Source organism: Rutidosis leptorrhynchoides, chromosome 1 (assembly GCF_046630445.1).
Source record: "Rutidosis leptorrhynchoides isolate AG116_Rl617_1_P2 chromosome 1, CSIRO_AGI_Rlap_v1, whole genome shotgun sequence".
Lineage (NCBI taxonomy): Eukaryota > Viridiplantae > Streptophyta > Magnoliopsida > Asterales > Asteraceae > Rutidosis > Rutidosis leptorrhynchoides.
Window position 1 is genome coordinate 628,659,412 of NC_092333.1, and position 27,610 is coordinate 628,687,021.

The 27,610-nt window shown below is 33.3% G+C and overlaps 3 protein-coding genes across 3 annotated transcripts; 1 reads left to right on the forward strand and 2 right to left on the reverse strand.

The window, feature by feature from the left end:
* The first annotated feature begins 5,108 nt into the window (after nt 1-5,108).
* Nucleotides 5,109-5,867, forward strand: LOC139848799 (secreted RxLR effector protein 161-like). Its single transcript, XM_071838496.1, has one exon. The coding sequence runs from the start codon at nt 5,109-5,111 to the stop codon at nt 5,865-5,867; it is 759 nt and encodes a 252-aa protein (XP_071694597.1).
* A 4,579-nt stretch (nt 5,868-10,446) lies between these two features.
* LOC139885626 (NADH dehydrogenase [ubiquinone] 1 beta subcomplex subunit 3-B-like) lies at nt 10,447-12,216 on the reverse strand. The gene is made up of 2 exons (XM_071869374.1): nt 11,908-12,216; nt 10,447-10,750 (listed from the first exon to the last, which is right to left on the reverse strand). The coding sequence occupies exon 1, from the start codon at nt 12,138-12,140 to the stop codon at nt 11,925-11,927; it is 216 nt and encodes a 71-aa protein (XP_071725475.1). The 5' UTR covers nt 12,141-12,216; the 3' UTR covers nt 10,447-10,750; nt 11,908-11,924.
* A 3,871-nt stretch (nt 12,217-16,087) lies between these two features.
* LOC139885627 (protein STICHEL) lies at nt 16,088-21,785 on the reverse strand. Its single transcript, XM_071869375.1, has 6 exons — nt 19,674-21,785; nt 19,329-19,548; nt 18,015-18,545; nt 16,882-17,431; nt 16,694-16,769; nt 16,088-16,189 (listed from the first exon to the last, which is right to left on the reverse strand). The coding sequence occupies exons 1-6, from the start codon at nt 21,744-21,746 to the stop codon at nt 16,088-16,090; spliced, it is 3,552 nt and encodes a 1,183-aa protein (XP_071725476.1). The 5' UTR covers nt 21,747-21,785.
* Between the last annotated feature and the right edge of the window lie 5,825 nt (nt 21,786-27,610).

Sequence of the window (27,610 nt, forward strand, 5' to 3'; positions counted from 1 at the left end):
GGAAACACTTAATCATGTAAAATAACAATTTCATTTAATATATATATAAACATGGAAAAGTTCGGGTCACTACAGAACAGACGGGGATGTCAAGCCCTATGGATCCATATACTACTACTCGCGCCCACCAGTTCTTATAACTAGCAGTTACTAGTTACCAAAGCTAAGGGATTTTCGGTTCAAACTCAGTGTAGAATTTAGTATGTACTTGTATCCATTGCGTTAAAATAAAGTGCATGTATTCTCAGCCCAAAAATATAGATTGCAAAAGCAATTAAAAAGGGAGCAAATGAAACTCACCTTAGCAGCACATAAAGTCGTTCACCGAAACGTGACCGAAACTCGAATACCAATTAACCGTAGATCTCAACCTAGAGAACATATGTTGGTCAATAAATGTCTTATCAAGCTAGGTCTGGTCATAGTGTATCACAATCCTAATGCTCGAGATTGACATACAAAAGTTATCAAAAGTCATTTCAAAAAGTCAATCTGACTCAATACTATAGTTGAATGATCATGGCAATCGAAACATTTTAACATTTTACATAGTTTTCCAATTCTTGTAAAATTAGACTATAGTTTTTATAAGGCTTTAAAATATGATAAAACAATCAATTTTGACAATTGCTCAACAAGACGAGACGTGCCTTATATAGAAATTCATTTACTCGATTAGTAATATTCAAAAATCTAATTTATCAATCTTACAAACAAGTTGTTTAAATATTAATTGCAGATTCAAAAGCAATTCCAATTAACATCAATCATAATTTAGTTGACCATATCTTTTGATTCGTTCATTGAAATTACGCGATTTCTAAATGAAAATTTATTGATTTTTTGCCAGCTTTCCAAAAACATGCATATCATATACCTTTTATCAGTAATATATGTATTTAATTCGTGATTCATCATAAACTGTTTAACGACGAAATTTAGCATACAAGCATGCATAAATATATATACTCGAGCACTAGACATGGATACACAAATAATATATAAAAGATAAGATATGAATGCTCACGTATCAATATTGTGATTCAATATTGCATTAAAGTACGTAGACGCAACAGAGATGATAAACACTAGGTTTGACTTGGGAACAGTACCCATGAATATTACCCATAATCTCCATAGTTATAACTCATAGTTTCCTTAGCTCTATCCCGCTTGAAAACCCATTTTGAAATCATTTGGACATCACTCTTATGTATATTATTATTTTTGTATCGTAAAAATAATAATACTAATACTATTAATAATAAGATTAATAATAATAATAATAATAATAATAATAATAATAATAATAATAATAATAATAATAATAATAATAATAATAATAATAATAATAATCTTTAAATAAAAAAATAAATATTACAGAGTATGTGTGAAGATCAGAGAGATAGATGAATGAATTTGAACACAAACTGATCGAGCTTTTTAGTGTTTTCTGAATCTAGACCCCATGCGATCGCATGGGCTCTGTGTCTATATGCCATGCGATCGCATGGCTACTCCTGCCAGCTCACATTTGTTTTGTAATTTAGTTCGTCGACATATTAATATATTATATAATTTATATAATTTATATTAATTAATTATATATTATATTATATTCTCGTGCATAGTTAATTTGTAATTTTTGGTCCGTTGACTCGTACGTTGTCACTCGACTTATGTCCCGGTTCCGGTTTCTCGAATGCGTTTTCGTACGCTTAGAAAACTAGTACTTTTCGTTACGCGACGTGTACCTTTATCAAAAATTAAACTTAATAATTGATAAACTATGTCACTCGAAGTGTAGCTTTAATCAATTAAGTGTTTTGGTTATTTGTTTCTTTAAATCATCGTCTCGTAGTATATACATATACATATATACATTTTCATTTTGAAATAGTGTTTTACTGTAGCAAAGTTACTGTAGCAAATAGTGATTTTCGAAAACACTGTAGCTTTTCGGGTACTGTAGCAATTCAAAAATACTGTAGCAAATTAGTGTTTTACTGGTTCATCTTAAATGTTTTAGTTAACTTATCTAAATATCAATCGAATCAATAATCGAATGTTACTATCGTTTACTAAATAACTTGAAATCATATATATATATATATATATATATATATATATATATATATATATATATATATATATATATATATATATATATATATATATATATATATATATATATATATATATATATATATATATATGCACATTAAGTTATATATATATTGTTCATGAATCTTCGAGAACCGTCAAAGAATAATTGATTACATGAATATAGTTCCAAAACTTGAGACTCAACATTACAGACTTTGCTTATCGTGTTGAAAACATTAAATCATTTAAAGATAAATCACTTGATACTTACTTCACTATCCAAGGACTATGATGGATTTGTAATGAATTACAATATGCATAGCATGGGAAAAACCATTCCTTAGCTACATGCAATGCTTAAGCAAGCTGAAAAGGGGCTACCAAAGAAGACTCCTGCAGTCTTAACCATAAAGGAAGGTAAAATCTAGAAAAGAAAGTCGCAAGCTGGAAGTGGAAAGGCAAAAGGAAAGAGTAAGCAAGCTTACACACCTAAGAAGAAAATTCCACCACCAGCAAAGAAAGAGCATCCCGCAAAGGACATGGCTTGTCACCATTTCTGCCAGATTGGTCATTGGAGATGAAACTGTGTGCTTTACTTGGAAGAGTTGAAGAAGGGAAAGGCTGGTTCGACCAGCACTTCAGGTATCTTCGTTATAGAACTCTATAATTTTCCTAATAAAACTTGGGTGTATGACACTGGTTGTTGTACTCATATTTGTAATGATATGCAGGGACTTAGGAAAATTCGAAAGCTGAATAAGGGGGCTTTGGATTTGTACGTTGGCAATGGCGATCGTGCAGCTGTCGAAGCTATAGGAAGCTATGAGCTCATCCTCCCAAGTGGACTTATTCTTATTTTAGATAATTGTCATTATGCACCTTCTATTACTAGAGGTGTTATTTCAATTTCTCGTTTGAAAGATAATGGTTTTAATCATGTATTCACAGATTATGGTATTTCGGTTTCTAAGGATAATATTTTTTATTTTAATGATATTCCTAGAGATGGTATTTTTGAAATTGACATGCATAATCTTGTTCCAAACGAAAGTTCTATATTTAACTGTAGCTCTAAGAAATTCAAGCATGATTTGAATTCCACATATCTATGGCATTGTCGTCTTGGTCATATAAACAAAAAACGCATAACAAAGCTGCAACACGATGGGCTTCTTGAGTCAACCGGCAATGAGTCGTTTGACATATGTGAATCTTGTTTATCTGAAAAAATGACAAAGAAACCCTTTACCCACCAGGTTGAAAGGGCGAGTGATCTACTTGGACTCATTTATACTGATGTATGTGGCCCATTTAGAACAATGTCTAGAGATGGAGCTACCTACTTCATTACTTTTACTGATGATTTCAGTAGATATGGTTATGTTTACTTGATTAAACATAAACATGAAGTATTTGAAACGTTCAAAGCGTTTCAAAATGAAGTAGAAAATTAACTCGGAAAGACCATTAAGATTCTATGGTCCGACCGTGGAGGCGAATATATGAGTCAAGAGTTTTTAGATCATCTGAGAGATCGTGGGATTGTCTCACAGTTTACTCCTCCTTACACACCTCAGCATAATGGGGTGTCAGAAAGGAGAAATCGAACTTTGCTTGACATGGTTCGATCAATGATGAGTCTAACAACTCTACCAGCATCCTTTTGGGGATATGCTCTAGAGTCTGCTGCACGCATTCTCAACATGGTTCCAACCAAGAAGGTAAACAAGACACCATATGAAATATGGCATGGAAAAGTCCCAAATCTGTCTTACTTGAAAGTCTGGGGTTGTGAGGCTCACGTGAAGCGTGATACGCCAAACAAACTTGAGTCCAGAACTATCAAGTGTATCTTTGTAGGATACCCAAAGGAAACGATGGGATACTACTTCTACTATCCAGCAGAAAACAAGGTTTTCACTGCTAGATATGCTGAGTTTTTGGAGAAGAGTCTCCTCTTACAGGAAGCAAGTGGGAGCACTGTAGATCTTGAAGAAATTCAAGAACAAGATACATTACCTTCTGTAGGCACTAGTGAAATTCGTACTGAGCCTCAACATGAAAGTGTCGAGGCACAGGACGAAGCATGTATCATTCGTAGATCTAATAGAACCTCTCGTCCACCTGAAAGGTTAAACCTTATGGTTACGACGGAGGACTTGGAATTAGGGGATATGGGCGAACCCGCTAATTATAAAGCTGCATTGTCAGATCCTGAATCTGATAAATGGAAAGATGCTATGAATGAAGAGATGCAGTCCATGAAAGATAATCAAGTTTGGCGCTTGATTGATCTCCCACCAAACATCAAGCCTGTTGGGTGTAAATGGATCTTCAAGAAGAAGACCGACATGGATGCAAATGTACACACCTTTAAGGCCCGCTTGGTAGCAAAAGGTTATACTCAAACCTACAGGGTTGATTATGAAGAGACCTTTTCTCCAGTGGCGAACATTAAAGCTATTAGGATACTCATAGCTATAGCAGCGTACTATGACTATGAGATTTGGCAAATGGATGTCAAAATCGCATTCCTAAATGGTCACCTTAGCGCGGACGTATATATGGTGCAACCTGAGGGGTTTGTGAATCCTAAGTATCCTAATAAAGTATGCAAGCTTCAGAAATCCATTTATGGATTAAAGCAAGCATCAAGGAGTTGGAACAAGAAGTTTGATGAGAAAATCAAAGAGTTTGGTTTCTCACAAAATCTTGACCAACCCTGTGTGTACATGAGAGCTAGTGGGAGCGTTAAAGTCTTTCTGATCTTATATGTTGATGACATATTACTCATGGGAAATCATATTCCAACACTACAAGACGTTAAGTCCTGGCTTGGAAAATGTTTCTCCATGAAAGATCTGGGAGATGCAGCGTATATCCTAGGAATCAAGATCTATAGAGACAGATCTAAGCGGTTAATAGGTCTAAGTCAAAGTGCATATGTTGACAAAATCTTAAAGCGATTTAAGATGGAAGCTTCCAAGTGAGGTAGTCTTCCAATGCAACCAAATGTGGTATTGAGTAAGACTCAAGCCCCCTCTACACCCGCAGAGGTGAAGCGAATGACTGGAGTTCCATATGCTTCAGCTATTGGATCCATCATGTATGCTATGAGGTGCACTAGACCAGATGTTTCTTTCGCTCTCAATATGACGAGCCGATACCAACAGAATCCAGGTGATAGTCACTGGACTGCTGTAAAGAATATATTGAAGTATTTGAGAAACACTAAAGATATGTTCTTAGTTTACGGAGGTTTCGATGAACTGAGCGTAAAGTGTTACACTGATGCTAGTTTCGAAACTGATCGAGATGATAGTCGATCACAATCTGGCTACGTTTTCGTTATGAACGGAGGTGCAGTCTACTGGAGAAGCTCGAAGCAGAGCACTATAGCGATGTCTACAACAGAATCAGAATACATTGCTGCATCTGAAGCTGCTCAGGAAGCTGTTTGGATCAGAAAATTCATATCTGGGCTTGGCGTTGTTCCCAGCATTGAAAATCCCATGGACATGTATTGCGACAATACTGGTGCTATAGTAATAGCAAATGAATCAGGAGTTCTACGTGGTGCCAAACACATCCTTCGAAAATTTCACTACATACGTGAAGTTATAGAGAGAGGTGACGTACGTATTCAAAAGGTTCCAACAGAAGACAATCTAGCTGACCCGTTCACAAAGCCAATGTCTTGTACCAAGCATGTCGAGCATTCTAGGAACATTGGGCTTAGACCAGCTAATAGTTTTATGTAATTTTAGTATTTGGATAATTGGAACATCAAAGCAGTTTTTATTTGTAATGAATTGATATAATGTGTTATGATCGTTTTTATTCATAATTACCGTGTTCTATATTTGCATGTTTAAATCCGTGAATAATGACTTATTCTAAATTTTCCATTGTCGATTGATGATACGGGAGTAACATCAAACTAAGACAAATGTGAGTGTTTGATATGGTGTAAAGTGCTAGTATCAAACTCACATGTATTCATAGGATGCATATTGGAATGACCCAACCTTCGAGATTTCACTGCATGGATCAGCGTCAATAGTGAAACTCGCAAGTGGTTATGTCATAATGTCCTTCGACTTGAGATGCACGCCGGTTTCGATGTGTGGAGCATTATACTTTGATATGGTTAAACGTTGTCCTGAATAAGGCTGTTATAAAAGCCATTATTGGGAGTAATGTGAAGCTCGTGACAGACACGTGTAGGTAAAATAGGATTTGTTCCTCCAACCTATTTGGAGTTAGATACTTTTGAGCTCCTCGATGAATGAATAAGATATTTGTGTGGCCGCACCCAAATGTAATTGAGATGATACTTAATTAGTTTGGTGATCTGATTCACTTCTAAGATCGAGAAACAAAATTGTTAAACAAATGAGAATGACTGATGATCCATGTCTCAAGTTTAACTAAAGTATCTGAAACAAATGGATAAATGACATTTAACACTTACTATGACCAGTTTTGAGAAACTACCCTCACATTAATTTTGGGACAATGGCGTGTTGCTAGACGCTAACCATTGTTAGTATAGCTACTTGGTGTTGTGCAATGCACAAGTGGGAGTCTGTAGGATTAATGCGCAAGGTACAACACATAACTATATGGCTGAATTCATTTGAGCTTTCGGGGTCACACACTTATACACCTAGACGTCAATTAATAATATATATCTAATATATATTATTCAAGTAATAAATAAAATTATTTAATTAATTAGTTAATTAAATTAATTAATAATTGCTTATGGATCAAGATATTCTTGTGATACAAGGAAAAGTAATACGGAGTAAAAGATTTGGTGGGATTCGTTTTTTTATAAAACCGACTTTGCGTAAGATATTGAAATCGATATATAAATTAACATATATCATGTTTTTTTTTTTTTTTTTTTTTTGTCGTTGGTACACAACAAGAATTCCAAAAGTTCCATTTATGGTTTTACAGAAGAAACAAAAATCCCACTAAATCAATTTGTTTTTACGGCAAAATAAACATACACCTTCTTCGGTTTGTGTTTATCGACGAACCAGAAATATTATTTTCTTATCACTGCAATTTAAAAGAGTAAATAATCCTTGTGATTATTTATTGTTACTTGACGGGACTAGCACATCCGTTTGACGTTGTTCGAAGTGTAGTGTGGACTACCCTAGCAACAATCATACATTTGATTGTTAGTTTCTCTTCCTTCAATCCGGTTCTACAAGAAAGGTATAATCTTTAAACTCTCTTGTTGTATTTATTTATTTAACCGTATAAATCATATGGATCCGTTTTTGGTGATTTATTTAATTCAATATAATTAATACGCTTCCGCTTAAAGTTATTGTTATTATATGTATGTACATGATAATAATTAATTGAAAAATTGTTTTCTTAAAACCCTAAATCACCAACAATATGTTTATTATTATAGTTATATTATTGCTATTATATTAAAATAGATATATATTAGAAATATAGTCAAATTATAATTTGTAACCTCACCAAAAGTATTGAATACCACCAAACTATTGGTTGATGGTAAAAAAAATCAGTTAGTTCTAGGCTCGTATTTTTGTAAAAATAGGTACATGTTCAAATTCTAGGGGGGAGTTTTCTCCAAAGGTTTTATTTTCTTATCACTGCAATTTAAAAGAGTAAATAATCCTTGTGATTATTTATTGTTACTTGACGGGACTAGCACATCCGTTTGACGTTGTTCGAAGTGTAGTGTGGACTACCCTAGCAGCAATCATACATTTGATTGTTAGTTTCTCTTCCTTCAATCCGGTTCTACAAGAAAGGTATAATCTTTAAACTCTCTTGTTGTATTTATTTATTTAACCGTATAAATCATATGGATCCGTTTTTGGTGATTTATTTAATTCAATATAATTAATACGCTTCCGCTTAAAGTTATTGTTATTATATGTATGTACATGATAATAATTAATTGAAAAATTGTTTTCTTAAAACCCTAAATCACCAACAATATGTTTATTATTATAGTTATATTATTGCTATTATATTAAAATAGATATATATTAGAAATATAGTCAAATTATAATTTGTAACCTCACCAAAAGTATTGAATACCACCAAACTATTGGTTGAGTGGTAAAAAAAATCAGTTAGTTCTAGGCCCGTATTTTTGTAAAAATAGGTACATGTTCAAATTCTAGGGGGGAGTTTTCTCCAAAGGTTGTGCGTTAGTGCATTTTGCATGAGTCCCTAGACATCTAACACACGTTTATGATTAGTACTTCAGTTATCGGGTTACCATGATCGCTCGTTATTATTCTATCTTTGTTTACACGCGTTTACAGGAACTGCAGGAACAAGATATGAAAGTTTGACCTAGTTAGACTCAGTCAAACGTACGAGTGAAGCCTCACTCATACGGATGACAAGCTCATACGCACGGTTGTGCTGAGCTGAGTCTAAAACCTAATCTGATGACACCCACACGAGTGAGTGATCAACCGCACGTCTGAGACAGTTCACTCGTACGAGTGAGACTTGAACCGTACGGTTGACTTAACAGCTGAGGTATATAAAGTGTTATGTTCTTCATCTTAGGTTAAGCCTCTCATTTGTTTTAATCACTCAAGTCTGGTAACCTGTCTGATTCTCTCTCTGTGCTTCAAGCCTAAATCCTTGCAAAATGTGAATAATAGCTCAAGGTGTTGATCTAATCACAAAACCCTTGTTGTGGTTTGACTAAATCATTCCCAAAAAGCACATCATATTCACTAGAGGGTTTGATTCACTATTCCACCATTGTGTATCTGTTGGATTCAAAGAACAATACAATTTCAACAACTTGAAAAAATCAAAACTTGAACACTCCCTACAACAAACGGAAAATAAATTCTTTCTACTTTTTAACTTCAGTAAAATGCACAAACGTACAAAGAAAATTACATTCATTCATACATGTATAATTATATAATCATATACGGAGTATGTTTTAACGCCACACTTCAATGCACAATTAAAATAAACTTAGTTTTAAACAAACAAAGTGTTTACCGTTTACCTTCTTCATTGAAAAAGGTAAGGTCTCTTCAAGCGTAGCCTTGTAAGATTAGCAAAAGACAATTTAATTAATATTCATATATATATATATATATATATATATATATATATATATATATATATATATATATATATATATATATATATATATATATATATATATACACATATACATATATACATATATATGCCAATATAGTTATATTGGCTAAACAGCTAAAAAAGATATGAACCTAGAAAACTGCTTTGATGCCAATCTCTATATTTGTTTTCTAAAAGTTGGAGTCACTCTACTAGATTGGTATGTTTACATTTAATGAGTTGTATAAAAAGTTAGAAACGTTATTAGCAATGAGCTAAAAAGGAAAACATAGAGTAGGCGGTTATCACCTACTGACCTACTTACTACGTAATATATTGTCCAAAGATATTCTAGTAATGAATAAATAAAAATAAACAAATGAAATCAAGTTACTACTAGTAAACGAGTCGTATGGTTGGAAAGTTGCACAAAGTGTGTCTTAATGCATAACACCCATTCGTTACAATAGTGTTTGTTGTCTTTGTTCCATTTACTACCAATCATATTTTACTACATTACTCATGTCACAACCTTCCACAAACATTTTATACAACATTTCCCATAACAACCCACTTTCTCACAACATTATCACGCCACACTAAAACCCCAAACCCACACCATGACCAAATGGTCTCGGGCCTTATATAACATCTTTGGATCGAACGCTATCCGATAAAATCTATAACATTTCCGGAAATCTTTTGATAAATCTTATCCGGAAAAGACCATTTTGGACGGGTACCTTACACGCAAACACAAGACGCACAAACCGGCGTGTGCGTTGCGTGTCCAAGCACGTAGGTCCCAATTACAACTTTTTCGGTAATGACCGAAATTCTCAGACAGGCAAAACGAAAGAACCTCGGCGCAATTTATGTGTTGCTTTTTGGATTTCGTTAGGACATATTTGCAATGTTATTCTGATTAAATTGTTATAAGTCATTCGAAAAAGAACATTTCGATTAACTTCCTGACCAAAAACCCCTACCATTTCTTGCACGTATATCTTTTGTCTTTTATTTTAATGTCCCCCCATTTAAATATGATTATCAAATCATATGATCAAATCATACGATCAAATGATAAACAGCAAGAATACAATAACAATTTATTGTAGTTTTCCTTGAATTTCAGAAAAGATCAAAGATGGATAACCACTAAGATATCTCTCTACATAAATCAGTTACCATTTTGCTAAACATAATCATTCATAGTTGATTTCAAAAACATGATTGGATAATTAGCTTGAGGTAGTAAAAAAAGGGAAGGCGGCATTGTCCTGAACACAAATTTCCAACGAAATGTACAAAACAGTAGATATTATAAAGACCGTTAATTTTACACGGTATTGGATGGTACCGATACCATCCCTACATGTATGTATCCTCATACAACAGTCGAAGTATCTTACATGACCAACAGAGAATAGCTTACAATTCGACCAAATCCTGCTACAATGTTTTTATTTATTCAAAAGGCAAATAAAATGTAAGAACCTGCCTGCATTCTCCACAGTACCTGAGAAAATATGATACCATACATAATATCAGAAATTGCATGCTTATGCTTTTCTACTTAGATCAACAGAGTGCGAAAACCCATATTTCAAAGATGATCAAAGATGTAACATATGAAAGGCCATGTGAAGTACATTATAATCTAATAATCATACATAGCCACCAAATTGACACTATCATTGTATAAGTAGTAGGTATCTAGTTCTGTGGAGTCCATTATACTTATACTTTAGGGTGAAAAGTCCGTGTCCACGAGTAAGAGAATTGCACAGAGCCACAGTTGATCCAGAAGTTGAAACATTAACGTTCATACGTGATATGTCGTACAGTTACGGATATTGTAACCATAAATCAGGGATAATAATTTGTTTTGCTTTTCTCCTTAAGTAATGAGCTATATTTATGATGGAAGCTAGATAATCTAAAGTTAAAATATAGTCTTCAAAACTCCTCAATCGGGGTCAATGATGCAAATTTACTTACAGTTGCTATATAATCCTGGGAAGACCTTAGGTTCTAGTGAAACCAAAACTGTTGCAAGTTGCAAGTTGCAACTTGATTTTTCATGATTAGGTATAACTCAAATTTCTTGGCAGGCATTTTGTTCCAATTTGGAATGACTGAAATCATCATATTTGGAATATTAGATGACAACAAAAAACGCTAGTTCAATGGCATTTAGGAATATCTTAGCTTGCAACTCATGATTTCAATTATAGCCGATAATGTATCTCAATAGTAAATTCTGAGTAGATTTATGTGAAAACATCTCTGTCAAACATACACGTAATAAATAATAACGGACTTTGTTTGAAACTACCGAAGGCTATAGCCAGTGACGAAAAAGGATAATGAACAGTAATGAGCCAGTTAGCTGCTAACATCTGGACTGAGTATGTGAGGGTAATGAGATATTCAAAGTTTCAGTAAATGTCAACGCGAATCAGAATTAACTGAAACTGAATTGAATTAATAGTAATTAGGGTTATATAAATTCATAAAACCTTAAGCTCCGCTAAATTTACTTAATAGAAGCAGCATATTTGATCCACTAACATGTTACTACTTCACACGAGGTTAAACAATTGAAAAATAATCATAACAAAACCCTAGAAATGAAATGATATTCCATAACAACTGGAAGTAATAGAAACTGACCTGAGGTGAGATGGAAATCAATGAGAGTGAGAAGAAGAAGTTGAGTGAGAGTGAGAAGGAGCGTTGTAGATCTTATCGTACGCCATTTCACCGACGACGTAGATTCCAAAGGCTACGAGTGCAATTCCGAGGCCGGGAGTAGCGTGACGGAACTGATTGGTGAGCATCGGATGTTTCCTCCACTCATCCCGTCGCCGGAAAAACTCGCCGGTCGGTCCTAATGGTTTCCCCATTTTCAGTAGCAGCAATCGATTGACCTATTGATTGATCGTTCAGATGGTTTGCTCTCCGATTTCGTTGAGAGGAATATTGATGGATTGCTTTGCTTTGTGTTGTGGGTGGGTCACTGGATCCTTTTGATTGGGCTGGATTAGTGATGCAATTCTTAGGCCCAACTCTAAAACAAATAGTTCATGAATTTTAGGTTGTGCTAGGGTTTCATTGTTTCAACAACACACACACGCACACAAAAGGTGTATAAATTAAAGCCAGGTATTATTTTTTAAGAGAAATATTCAAATGAAACTAACTTTTAAGTTGAGATCCAAGGGACCAATCAGAGTGCGACACGTGATGCGATAATCACATGTGATTGTTAAAAAAAAAATTCAAAAAAAAAAAATTCAAAAATTTTTTTTTATAATTTTTTTCGATTTTTTTAATTGTTTTTTCGTTTTTTTTTCAATCACATTTGATTAAATTTGACATGCAGTAAATCACATGTGATTCTGCATGCCAATCACATTTGATTGTAAAACTCAATCACATGTGATTCTGCATTTCAAATCCAATAACATGCGATTGAAAAAAAATTTATTTAGTAAAATGACGAATTTCAGTAAATTTGTGCTAAAACCTTTAAACACCAAGTTTTTTTATCAAAACTTGATCAAATCACCGAATTAAAGTCTGAAATTTTGAAGATATGATCACGAAACGCTAACAAACTTAATCAAATTACCGAATTAAAGTATGTTTTCTGTTGAAATATTTTTTGAAAAAAAAATTGAATTTTTTTTCAATCACATGTGATTGGATTTTACATGCAGAATCACATGTGATTGTGTTTTACAATCACTTGTGATTGGGTTTGACAATTACATGTGATTGGATTTAACATTCTAAATTTTAAAAAAAAAATATTAAAAAAATTTCGAAAAAAAATTTTTCAAAAAAAAAAATTTAAAATTTTTTTTTAAAAAATTTCTTTTTTTTTTCAATCAAATATGATTGTCACGTCACATGTCGCACTCTGATTGGTCCGTTAAATTTTAAGTAAATTATTGAATTCAAGGTATTACAACTCTATTTTTTAAATTAATAGTTACATTTAACAATCAAATTTTGATTGGGCTAGTTTAGTGATGCAATTTTGTACCAATACGACATGTATTTGTTATCCACTATAAATTTGGTTACAGTTTTAGAATAGTACATTAGAATAGTACAACAGTTATATGATTGAATGATAAGAAATAGGGAGTGATCCTCACACATCACTTTTTGATCCATTTACACCTAATTTACTATTATACCCTTAATTATATTTAAAATAATAATATAAGTTCAACTTTCTAAAAATATAACTGTGAATTTACGAGACAAAAGTGTAGATGGATCATAATTTTTACTGGAAAAGACCTATATGCCCTTGATAAGTAGTGGCAAACGACAATCTAACCCAATGTCAAACGGCACACTATTCATTGTGTATTAGTATCTATATAATCATATAAAGAAAAAATTACTTGGATAGTCCCTGTGTTTTATACCATATTTCTCCGTTAATCCCTGAATTTCTATTTTGACCTGAGTGATCCCTGTGATTTACAAATGCTACGTGGGTGGTCCCTGCCTCTAACAGCTGTTTAAAAAATCCGTTAACTGAGGGGTAATTTCGTCCTTTCAATGATTTCTCACCCATTTATATTTACAAATGTTACGTGAGTGGTCCCTGTGATTTAGAAATATTATATATGTATTTATATTATAGTTATATTTATTATATATGTATTTATATTTATATTTATTATACATGTAATAATATTATATTTATATTTATTATTTACTCTACGTATTTATATTATATTCATATTTATATGTACATATTATATTTATATTTTATATACGTATATTATATTTATATTATATTCATATTTATATATTGGTATTATATTTATATTATATATATATACGTATTATATTTATATTATCATACATGTTATATTATATTTATATTAATTATATATGTATTATTATATGTATTTATGCACATATTTATATTACATTTATATTTATATTTATATTTATATTTCTTATACATGTATTTATATTTATTAATAATGTCATAATTTCTTCAACTCATTCTCCACTTCTTCCTTTGTCGCAATCTTCAGACGTATCTACCCGATATTTTACCAACAAGCGAATTCTTTCATCATCCAATTAGTCTTTGAAGAAAAATTTTCAGGTCGAAAGTGATATTACATATACATCATGCAACCTTTTATATATCCATCGTGTTGCATAAAAGTTATTAGGCGTGTGTATGGGGTGGTTGGGGGCGGTTGGGAGCGAAATCCACCTTCATAACTAATGATTTGGTTATTTAACATTTATTATATACGTATGTATGTTAAATTTATATTTATTATATACGTAGTCATATTATATTTGTTATATGCGTATTATATATACGTATTCTATAATATTTATATTATTATACGTGTTTATAATTTATTATATACATAATTTTTTTATATTTATATTATTTATATACGTATTTATATTAGGTTTAGTGAACTTTGGGATATTTATTCTTGACCAATTTACTTGTATGGGGAAATCAATAACAAACGCATATATAATATGTATATATAAATATGACTATAATATAAATACGTATATAATAAATATGAATATAATAAAACTACGTATATAATAAATATAATTATAATATAAAGACGTATAATAATATAAATATGATATAAACATGTATAATAATATAAATATAATATAATATGTATATAATAAATATAAATATAATAAAACTACATATATAATAAATATAATATAAATACATATATAATAAATATAACTATAATATAAATACATATATAATATTTCTAAGTCACAGGGACCACCCACGTAATATTTGTAAATATAAATGGGTGAGAAATCATTGAAAGGACGAAAATACCCCTAAGTTAACAGATTTTTAACGGCTATTAAAGGCAGGGACCACCCATGTAACATTTGTAAATCACAATGATCACTCAGGTAAAAATAGAAATTCAGGGATTAACGGAGAAATATAGTGTAAAACACAGGGACTATCCAAGTAATTTGTTCTCATATAAAACTCTAAAATGATGATGTCATCATTAAGCTAATTACTCTTTAATTTTTATAATGATGATGTCATAATTATATATTAATTTAATAAAAAAATAATACGAAATCTTTTATAAATGAAAATACTAATCTCTCCTAAAATGTAATTTTTTATTTTTTAAAATAATTTAAAAGACATTTATTATTACTAATAATAATAATAATTATTATTATTATTATTAAAAATATAAATACTCAACTTTGAGCGAATTTATTATTATTTACTTTTAATATAATAAATATTATTATAATTATTATATTATTAATATTCAAATATGGATTATTTTTACGAAATTAATTACGTTACATATGTATGCGAAAATACATGTTTCTATATATTTGTAAAAACAACGACAAATTTCTTAGTCAAACGAGTCATTAAAATAAATGACTTTAGCATTTACATTCACTTAATACCTAAAACATGTCATTAAATTGTTTCATTTAAACCCGTAATTTTACGGGTCATTTTACTAGTATTGGATAATAATTCATTATATTTCGTTGAAGCAGTCTCGGATAAGTTGTAAAAAATTTCAAAAAGAAAAGATGAATAAAAAATGGTTGAAAATATAAATAGCATGTGACCGAGTAAATAAATTAAAAGGGAAGAAAGAATGGCCCCTCCTCACTTTTATTGCTCCCAGGAAAAAATGGACAAATGTAGAAATCCAAGGTAAACAAAAAAACTTTACATGAATCTCCATAACAACTACAAGAACAATAAATTAGGAAATGTTCTGATGAATAATAAATAAATATTAACTTAAAATTCTGGTTCTCAATATCATCTTCTTGATCTGTGCTGCGTCTTTCCTTGCTTCCCACACTCTCCGAATAATGAAAATCTCGCGCCTCTACGAGGACCAACCGGAGTTCCAGGTTTCATCTGTTTAAAACATGTCAATGTTACTAAAGGTTTTGTAATAACAAGACGAATTGGTGATAAAGGCTTAAAAGAACATTGGTGCAACAGGTTGAACCTCATGACCTAATCGAATGTTGATTTGTCACTGTGATAACATTTTTTGTAATCATACTTGATATATTCTAAAATTTTAAGATAACAAAAACATAAAATCTATATAAATGTTGATTTGACCCAGTGATGCAGATCTATAAATCGTAGTCACGACTCACGGGTGTCACGAGTTAAAGGCTAGAAAAATACACTATCCAGTGGTGTCACTTAGAAAATTTACACTATCCAATAGTGTCGCTAGTTAAAAGCCCAAAATTTTTTCACTATATGATTTATTCCACCAGTAGCACGTGCTACCAGTGCTATGTTAATACATCAGCCCATTTGACCCACCCATTTAGTCACCAAGAGTGCTCACATTCTACTCTATCTGAAAATTTCTTTTGATGCTCACAGTTAATAAAAATTTACCTTTCCCCTACGGTTCTGCTTGGGTTTATTCCAACAGAAACAACCCCCAGCGCCTCCTGATCCAGACTCGTATCCCCTGCACAAACAAAACCACATGAATTTTGACTTAAAGTTTGATATGATAGTAAGTTGCTCATAAGTAGAATGCTTCCCAAAAAATAACCACTCACGTGCTTTCTTTGTTGTACCTGGCAACTAAATTGCTATCGTGCAACAAACTTGGTGATATATTATGTTCCTTTGAAAGGGTCGTTTTCCCCCCATTTATCTTCAAAAGATTAAGTTCCCGGGTCACCTCATCTTCCAATTGCTGCTGTGATGTCTCAAGTGAAATCAAATGACCAATACCATCTTGAGGTAACACTTGATTCCTCTCGGGTTTTAATCGATTCAATGATCCAGGAGTGCCTTTTTCAGCAGTTTGTAACCATGCAGTTTCTAATCTCTGCTCATGTATGATTGATTCTATTCTTTGAACAGGGTTTCCACTTTTTCTTGTATTGTTTGATTCTTGAAGTGAATCCGAATGTGTGCGATTATCAACTGATGTTGACTTAGTTTTTGGTACAACTGATTGTCCGTTGTTTGGGGCAGTATCGTCATCTGATAGTAATGTAGTTCTAACTTCTACATTGCGATGGAGAACGATTTCAAATGAGTTTGTGATACTGCTAAGGAATCTTTCGGCTCTGTTTTTGATATCTTTATTCCTAAAGACAATATAAGCAACAAGGGTACCTGCAAGATGAATAAATAAGTCATAAAGGACAGTGCATACACATATAATAGCCTTCATTAACTTAATAATATCTTTATCCTAGAATTTACTATGAAGAAATTCATATTTAATGTTCACAATGGATTCACAAAATACTACATTAGCATACTTTCTACAGATAGCAATTTATACTATTATACAGATCGATTTATCTTCGTCTGAAACAGGTCAAATGCAATAACCAGCAAACAGTGAGGTGGACAAACAAGTCGAATCATAAGTAGCTAAAAATAAAATTTAAGCAAACAATATCCTAAATCCCTCAATTAAAAACTTTAGATTATCGTTGTAATATAAAAAATACTTTTTATAATATTTACTGCATAATCTAGTTTTAAACAAAATAAAGGGTTGAAAGCCAGTCTAAGTTACTTCAAATGACAATCATGATATTTTAAAATATGAATCACCATATGGTACTGTCTTGAACAATGTGGTACATTTTAAAATAAAAAGACAAACCTAACTCGTGTAATAGAAACCACCCATTTGAACCATTACCCAACCCACTCATGGAGTGAAGAACATATAAACGTATCATACCTTTATCTTCAGAAATAGAAACAAGATTCCCGTAAGTATGTAGTAGCTGCCTCAGCGTTTTCGAATGGCACTTAGCGATGCAGCGGACCCAGATATCATCCAATATATTAGAATTACTACGGGCTTGTATACTATTTCCAGTGACCACTTCTTCATGTGAAACAGACGGGCCATCAACATTCAAGATTTGCCTCATTGGTACGAGTAGATCTTCAGGGCTAGCCGAGTGTCTACGATAAAGTTTAGGGGGATTAGGATTAGGAGTAGACTTTTGGGGTGTATATTGAGAATCTGTTTTTTGTTTTTGGAAATAAATATCTTTAAAGGTTGCAGACGGGTCATCATCAGTTGTTCTTGAACTTTGTCTTCTACTGCTTCCTGATGGAGTAGGATCTGCTGACGGGGCAGAGCCGAGTTGTAAAAGTGTTGCTGTAAACCATGTTGACCGTTCACTCGAAAGTCTTAATTGTTTCTCAGCCTCAGAAAGAAGTTTCAAAGCATGCTTTAATCTCTCCAGTTCAGCTTCAGTCACTGGTGAATAGTTTACAACCATTAATACTGATGATGCAAATAAATGTGCAGATTGGCCAGCTAAAAAAATGTATGCTAGTGGTCAAGACTAACATTTCAACCGGTTTAGCTTCAAAAAAAATATAGATCAAATGGGTCGAGAGTCTATTGAGAAAATGTAAAAAAAAAAAAAACCCTAAATCATTTTATTTGAAAAAATTACATTATTATTATTGTTGAAATAATAATGTTTTCCATATACCCGCCCAGTTAAGATCTAGAACTCCCCTTTTATGCATTACCCAGATCATATTTGGCCAACTCTAAATGAGTTGAATACAACCACTTTTCAAAGTAAGCCAAATTGGGCAGTTATATAGCATGCAACGAGTTATAATTCTTCAGATGTTACAAAACTAAAGTCAAAAGCCAAATAATCAGTCAACTGTAAAGGGCATGAGTGTATGTATCCCGACTAGTTATTGGTTAGTTAAATAACCGCACAAACACATTATCCTCTGCCAATAATATATGTTGTTCGATTTTCTATTTTAGAATCTAGTGAACATGTTCTATTTCTTTCGTGATGTATCGTGTTGTTAAGGTTGCCCAGTCAACCATGTACTATTCGTGATTGTTTAATATAAGTACTTCTTGCTTTTCAAAAAAAAAAAAAAAAAAAAAAAAAAAATCTAGTGAACATGTTACATGTTATATTATGTAAACACACACAGTTTTTAGAGCAAAATAATTGATAACTCTTGCTAATAATCTTTCCATATAAACCAGTTAATAAGAACTTACAGCTTCTACCGTCGTATAATGAGTCACCATATCGGGCGTCAACCACTTGGTAGGTCCCAGCAATGATGTCCATAATTAGTGTAGCCATTTGAGACATCAAAACCATCGGGTCAACTCCCAAGTCCATTAATTCTCTTGCCCTTTTTACTGTTTCAGCCGTGTTTGATGACATCGCTAACTCCAAAAGTTCCAACAACTTCTCATCAGAGACTACTCCCACCTATATTCAATCAACAAACATTTAAAATAAAAACAAAAGATGAAAGCAATGTTTAATTTTGCTATCTCTATATATAGAAACAAAGTTAGCAGAACTATAATTTTTAACAAGTTTAGGAAACTCACAAGTTCATTCACGAGATCCGTAGTGATTCTTTTTCCTAACAAACTTAACTGATCCAACATAGTTTCTGCATCCCGAAGTGAACCCTCTACATTCATAGCAATCAAATCTAACGCATCTTCTTCAACATCAAGATTCTCTTCTTCTGATATCTTCATCAACCTGTTAACTATCTCACTATCTTTGATTTTATTAAAAGTATACTTTTGGCACCGTGACAAAACAGCACGTGGCACATTATCAAGATCAGTAGTTATAAAGATGAACACGACACTTTTGGGAGGTTCTTCAAGAAACTTCTGAAATGCCAACCATAACGTAGATGGTAATAAATGACATTCATCAATAACATAAACATCATGCCTTATAAAAGTTGATGTAGAAGGGACTATTTGCAGTTTCTTCATCAAGATTTTAACTTTATCGACCCCCTTCTTATTTGACCCGTCCATTTCAGTCAAGACCCGACTTTTGCCTGAAATGAACTCAGCACATTCCCTGCAAATCCCACAAGGTCTCGTGTCTCCAGTTGCAAGACAATTTAAAGCTGCAGCAAAGATCCTAGCCGTTGATGTTTTCCCAGTACCACGGGGACCTTGAAACAGGTATATAGGTGCAATTCTGCCCCTGTTTATAGAATTCACAAGTGATTGGACCACGACGTTTTGACCAACTATATCTTCAAAGAACATCGGCCTATACTTATAGCTAAAGCAATTACTGTTATCAACAGATGAAGGTGACCCGGACCCACCTTCTATTTCCTCGTTTAAAGCCACGAGCTCCAACCCTTCTTGACTTTTGTACCCTGTTGACCATCTTCTTCCATCTAATCGACTCAAAGCTTCTAAATCAAGCTCACCGTAATTAGTTGAAAGTTCATCATCTGTACCATCAGATGAATGATCTCTACTTTCATCACCGTTTGTTAGCAATGGAACGTGTGACGTTTTGTGCGTGAGCCTCTTCTTCTTGTAAGCACCCGTAGATGATCCATAACGTCGCCTATGATAACTACTTTGACTACCGCATAACAAACTACTTCCTTTTCTTCTTAACGTATCAGAAAACGACGGCGAATAACAACTACCTTTCGGAGTACTTCTTTTCGACGATGACCAATAACACGGAATCCCACATCCTTTTCGACCCGATAAACCCAACTCATCATCGTCATCATCATCATCATCATCCCCGTCATTCAACGAACCCGTCATTGCATCCCACGAACCAACCGTACCCGGATTCCTAGCCCAGTACTTATTAAACGAACTAGTAGACAAAGGTGGCGTACTATAACAATACGAAGAATCATCTTTCGTACTACCACCTCTCAACATTTTCGAAGCTTTAATCCTAGACAACAATGGTGATGTCACCGAACTCCCTTTCACACCTACATCATCCGAATTCACATCATCAAATCCCTCAACCAAATCCATCCGTCTCTGCATTTGACTTTTCAACGCATCAACCGACGACTGAAGCCCCCTTTTCTCCTTCTTCCTATTCTTCATCAACGACGCCCTCCTAATCGGTGGCATCATAAGATCATTCACATCTCTACACGCACTAAACATCTTCGTAGAAGACGAAACACTCTTCGAATCACACTCATTTCTCGCATCGCTTAAACTATCATCCCCATCACCAATTTCATCATCTACATTACTTTTTCGCTGAATCGATGCACTCGTCTCACTCTCTGATCTCTGTGTTTTCCAATTATACAAAAACACCTTCTTTTCTTTCCTACCATTACCATTATTAATACTACTACTACTAACATTAACATTAACATTAACATTACTAGTACTATTACTATTATTATTAATATTATTATTAATATCAGGATTAATAAAATAATGATGATTATAATGATTAGAAGATGAACCAGGAACAAGTGAGGTGGATCTAGAAGAAGCAAGTGGGGACCGCCATGAAGAAGTTGTACCAGGATCTCGTAAAGTTCGAGCAGCTTTACGAATCTGAGTTAACTCTTTTTTCAGATGCAAATTGCTTGGATCAACAACTACAGCACCACCACTGTAGCTACTGTTGCGATTTGCAGACATTTTAGTTAATCAGTGATGGTGTTAATGTTATAGATCTGACAGATTTGGATAAAAGTAAATGTATGTGATAAGTGAGAAATTAGGGTTTTGAGGTTCGAATTTGGGGAGGGAAAAATAAAAGTGAATTTACTTCTTTTTTAATTTTTTGTTTCATTGAAATTGAAGAAAATAATTAAGAAGATAGAAATAAAATAAAAAGGCTGAAGTTTAGTTTGGTTTGAGGCGTTCCCTTTCAAAAAGATTCTAGTTTTTGTCTGTCCCGGAATCACATAGACACGTAGTTTTCTGTCCGACTGTTTTTATGTTTTCACAATTACTGCTGTAACTTCTAGAAATTTTGTGAATATTAATTTAGTTGTGTATTAACTTAGTTGTATGACCTCTAAAAATACGGATGAATTAAAGAAAAGACTTTTTTCACAGTTGGTCCCTCTATTATACCTCAAATCGCTAGTTTGGTCCCTCGGTTTTTAATGTGGCAATCAGCGTCCCTGAGTTATTTTAATTTTGCAATTGGCGTCCCTCTGTCAAATTTCTGTTAAAAAGCTCCGTTAACCTGGTCATGTGCAATGCATGTGAGGGTAAAATCGTCTTTTTACTAAAACAAGGGACCACCGGCGCAAAACTAAAACTGAGGGACCACTGGCGCAAAAATAAAAATATAGAATTTTTCTCTTTTTTTTCTTTTCTTTTTTTTCTGTTCTTTTTTTATTCTTTTTTTTTTTTCCTTTTTTCTTCTTTTTTTAACTTTTTTTTATCGAAATAATACAACAAATGTGACAACCCGGTTTCATTATTATTATTAGACTTTTTTGCTCAGTTGGTCCCTCTATTATACCCCAAATCGCTAGTTTGGTCCCTCAGTTTTTAATTTGGCAATCAGCGTCCCTGAGTTATTTTAATTTTGCAATTGGCGTCCCTCCGTCAAATTTCTGTTAAAAAGCTCCGTTAACCTGGTCATGTGCAATGCATGTGAGGGTAAAATCGTCTTTTTACTAAAACAAGGGACCACCGGCGCAAAACTAAAACTGAGGGACCACTGGCGCAAAAATAAAAATATAGAATTTTTCTCTTTTTTCTGTTCTTTTTTTTATTCTTTTTTTTCTCTTTTTTTTTTAATTTTTTCCTTTTTTTTCTTTTTTTTTAACTTTTTTTTTTGTATCGAAACTTTTTTTAACTTTTTTTAATTCTTTTTTTTAACTTTTTTTTGTATCGAAACTTTTTTTAACTTTTTTTTAATTCTTTTTTTTAACTTTTTTTTCTTGTTCGAAACTTTTTTTTAACTTTTTTTTTGTATCGAACCATTCTGTTTTTCTGATTAAATGTGAGACCCGTAAATATATAACCCGTATTAATAATGTTTTTATTCCCTTCATCATTTTCTTCAAACCAATCGGCCCAAAACAATACTCAATCGTAATAATCAAAACGTTGAAATGGGTTTGAACAAGAAAAAAAGTTTCGAACAAGAAAAAAAAGTTAAAAAAAAGAATTAAAAAAAAGTTAAAAAAAGTTTCGATACAAAAAAAAGTTAAAAAAAAGAATTAAAAAAAGTTAAAAAAAGTTTCGATACAAAAAAAAAAGTTAAAAAAAAAGAAAAAAAAGGAAAAAATTAAAAAAAAAAGAGAAAAAAAAGAATAAAAAAAAGAACAGAAAAAAGAGAAAAATTCTATGTTTTTATTTTTGCGCCAGTGGTCCCTCAGTTTTAGTTTTGCGCCGGTGGTCCCTTGTTTTAGTAAAAAGACGATTTTACCCTCACATGCATTGCACATGACCAGGTTAACGGAGCTTTTTAACAGAAATTTGACGGAGGGACGCCAATTGCAAAATTAAAATAACTCAGGGACGCTGATTGCCAAATTAAAAACTGAGGGACCAAACTAGCGATTTGGGGTATAATAGAGGGACCAACTGAGCAAAAAAGTCTAAAGAAAATTATAGAATAAAAAACTACTTACAGAATTATTAAAAAACATACATTGTTACTAAGTTTTAATTGCAATATGATATAATATAATATAAACTGCATTTGCTAAAGACAATATAAATTATCAAAGCCTTTGCAGTAACTACATTATTTACGAATTCGATTAAGAAAAAAACCCTAGCGTCGTTTCACCATCGACCCTTGTTTCTTCGCTGGCTGTAACACCCCGTCAAAAAGTGTCATGACGCACCATGTTACCAGAGGTCAAATTCCAGTCGACGCACTCTATATGCAGTGGCGGAACCAGGATTTTTTTTCACTGGGGGCAAAAAAAAATTAAAACCGTAGCAATTTTTTGGGCAAAAAATGGAGGTTTTGGGGCAAAAAAATGGAGGTTTTTAGGCAAATTATGGAGGTTTTGGGGCAAAATTTGAAGGTTTGCGGGCAAAATTTGAAGGTTTTGAGGTAAAATTTGAAATTTTTTGAACAAAATCTGAAGGTTTAGGGGCAAAATCTGAAGGTTTTAGGGCGGAAAAAAAATCCACCATAGGCAAAGTCGAAAAATCCAAAAATTTTACACTAAAAATTGCAAATCCACTGGGGGCGGCTGCCCCCGCTTGCCCCTAAATAAAACCGCCCCTGTCTATATGCTTAAATTCAAATACGCCATGCTTGACCTCTAAACCTTGCTCTTGTTGTTGAAGCGTTAGGTAAATTTAATTACCTGAGAATAACATGCTAAAAGTCAACACAACGGTTGAGCAAATTCATAGGTTTAGTTTCATCAATAAATGCATAGACCACGATATTTTAGTTTTCATAAACAGTTGCAAAAATATTATATACAACATGAGCACTCGAGCTATGACACTTAACACCACGCATGATATCCCATACGTCTTCCTTATACCCTTAGTTTAGTTCTGTGCACATAGTATTACGAAGTGACAAAGTTGGCGGGGTGGGGTTGTCAAATTTCGATAGATCTATCTTTGTGATTCGCGCGTAATTAACGTATTCGAGCTATATGTTTTTTGGTTCTCTACTCATGCATATCATGTTTTAGTTACTCGTGTCTACGTTGTAAAATAGTTATGAACATCACCTTGGCACCTTTGGTGTCTCCAATCGCTTGTGATAGTGAGACACGACTGTAACATCCCACCTTTTTCCGTTTTCTTTTCCGTTATACTAATATAAAGTCCGTTATATGTTTATAACATCTCCCGTTGATACGCGTTTTAAATTATCTCGTTTAGGTAATTCCCGCACCCGAACGAAAGTTGAGGGACTAAACTTGACAAGGGATCAAACCCTTGACTAGGTCAAAGGGTCAAACCCCTTTCACCCATTCATTTCATCTTCATCTCTCTCTCTCTCTTTCTCTCTAGCAAGAACACACACACCCAAAACCATATTCATTCAATCATCATCTAAATTCGATCTAGGAGGCTTACAACAAAATAAATTACATATTCGTGATCCTCTCTTCATCCTCTTCATTTTGGTACCAACTTCATCTCATTTGGGTAACTTTCTAAAATCACTAGATTTTGTGTTCTTGATGTTTTTAACTTATAAAAGTGTTAATTAGTGTCTATGGCTCAAGTCTAACATGAATATATGATTTATATGCTCGATCTCGTTGTTTTAGTGTAACTAGCATGAACTTGAATTTTGGTGTGTTGTTCTTGAATTTTGGATGATCATATGTTGTTAGATGTTAAAAGTTGATGTTTTAATTGTGTTACTAGTATCACTAGCTTCGTTTTGATGCGTAGGTTGATTAAGAAAACTTCAAACACATGATTATTGATTTTTGTGAATTTTGGTTAGGGTTTGATAGACTTTGAAATGAACTTTTGTTGCGTTGAATGCTTGTTAATGTTGTTAGTAAGTGTTTAGACACATTGTATGCTTAATTACCTTCGGAACGGCATATCGTATGTGTAAATTGGATTCCCGAATCATAAAATACGTTTTATGAACTTGAAACTTTGAAAATGGACTTTTATTGATCACTTGATGAGATTTCGGCTATTGTAAATGATGTTTGTGATTGATGAATTGTGTTTAGTTGTATTCCTTGTAAAAATACCTTTCCGATGATATAAGATACATGTTCTAATTGTTTGCGGATCATAAAATGTGATTGTTTGCATTTTGGTTCGTGACTTGGACCATTTTTCTGCAAACTGCATGTTTCCCAGGTATTGCGCGCCGCGCATATACCCGCGCGCCGCGCAAAACAGAAATCCCAGATATTTACCCCCTTTGGTTAAGTTCTGACCAGGATTTACACTTGGGTGCGCGCCGCGCAACCCATTGCGCGCCGCGCATATGCCCAGCTCATTTTAGTTTTTATTTTTCCTTTCACAAAATGTTTCCCGCTTAACCGTAACTCCGATTAACATGAAACTTGGCCATTCTGCTCATAAATGATTTCTCATCATGAGAAAATTGTCGGACACCCGATCCGACCCCGTTGACTTTGACTTTGACCAAGTTTGACTTTTAGTCAAACTTAACCAAACAATTATACGATCGTTCTAACATGTTTAGTTACTTGTATCGTGCATGAAACTTGACTAGTTGATTCACATGCTACATAATCGAGTCGTAACGAGCCATAGGACTAATTGAACATCTTTGACCTATCGTGTTTACCGTTATTGATACAAACCTATTGTTTAGGTCAAGACTAGCATTGTTCTTTGCACACGTTTACTTGTCGAAGTACTTTACTACTCGTGCACTCAAGGTGAGATCATAGTCCCACTTTTACTCTTTTTGAACTTATATTGGGATGAGAAAACATAAACGATTCTTTTGAACTAAGTGAACACAAGAACGGGAAAACAAACATTCTACATACGAGTTTAGAACAAAAATCCTCAATTCGATTATCATTAGTTACACTTGCCGGGTGTAAGCGAGAACTTATGTTATATGGCCATATGGGTTGACAACCCTCATCTTTGACGGTTCGCTACTGTCTACGGATGAAATATATTTTCGAGAATCAGTGTTTGTTCTAGCACTAAGTGATGGGGTATACAATGGAAGGAATGTTAAGCTTTGATAATTGGGTGCTCGTGAAACAAACTTTTGGAATGTATTACTATTATTTCATTGATGCAAATCTTGTGGTTCACTTGTGCTTACTTACTTAAACCTATGATTTCACCAACGTTTTCGTTGACAGATTTCTATGTTTTTCTCAGGTCCTTGAACGATACATGATACATGCTTCCGCTCATTATTTGATACTTGCATTGGATGTCGAGTATATGTGCATTTCATGGAGCGTCTTTTGACTTTACTTTAAACCGTGTCGCCTAGATTTCATTCGTATTATAACGTTGTAACTTAACTATTGGTTGAACAATTCTTGTAAACTTTGGGAACAATCTTTATTTTGAAATGAAGGCGACATATTTTGGTCAAACTTTGTCTTAAAGACTTATGACCACGTAACGGGACCTAAGTAGACGGCGCCGTCAAACATGATTTGGTCGGGTCGCTACAGATGGTATCAGAGCGTTGGTTGTAGGGATTTAGAGTTCATTAGTGTCAACCCCGAGTCATAGGGTACATTGGTGAGTCTAGACTACAACCGGCATATAGACTTGAAGTAGGAATTACTTGACTACTTGTGCATTTATACTCGAACGCTTCTACTCATATCTACTCTTAGTTCATCTTAATCTCACGTTGTTTAATTTGATTGACGCGCCACCTTGACTATATGAAATGATGTCGAATGCACATACGAATCAGGGTAATATAATTTCCGGGATTATATTACGGTGACTCATATGAACGTTCCGACATTATGACATAAAGAATTTAAGGCGAGTCGAGGAAAAACTTCTCTTTATCTTTATTCTATATCACGGTTAGTATTATTGAGAATACTAATCAATGATATTCCTGT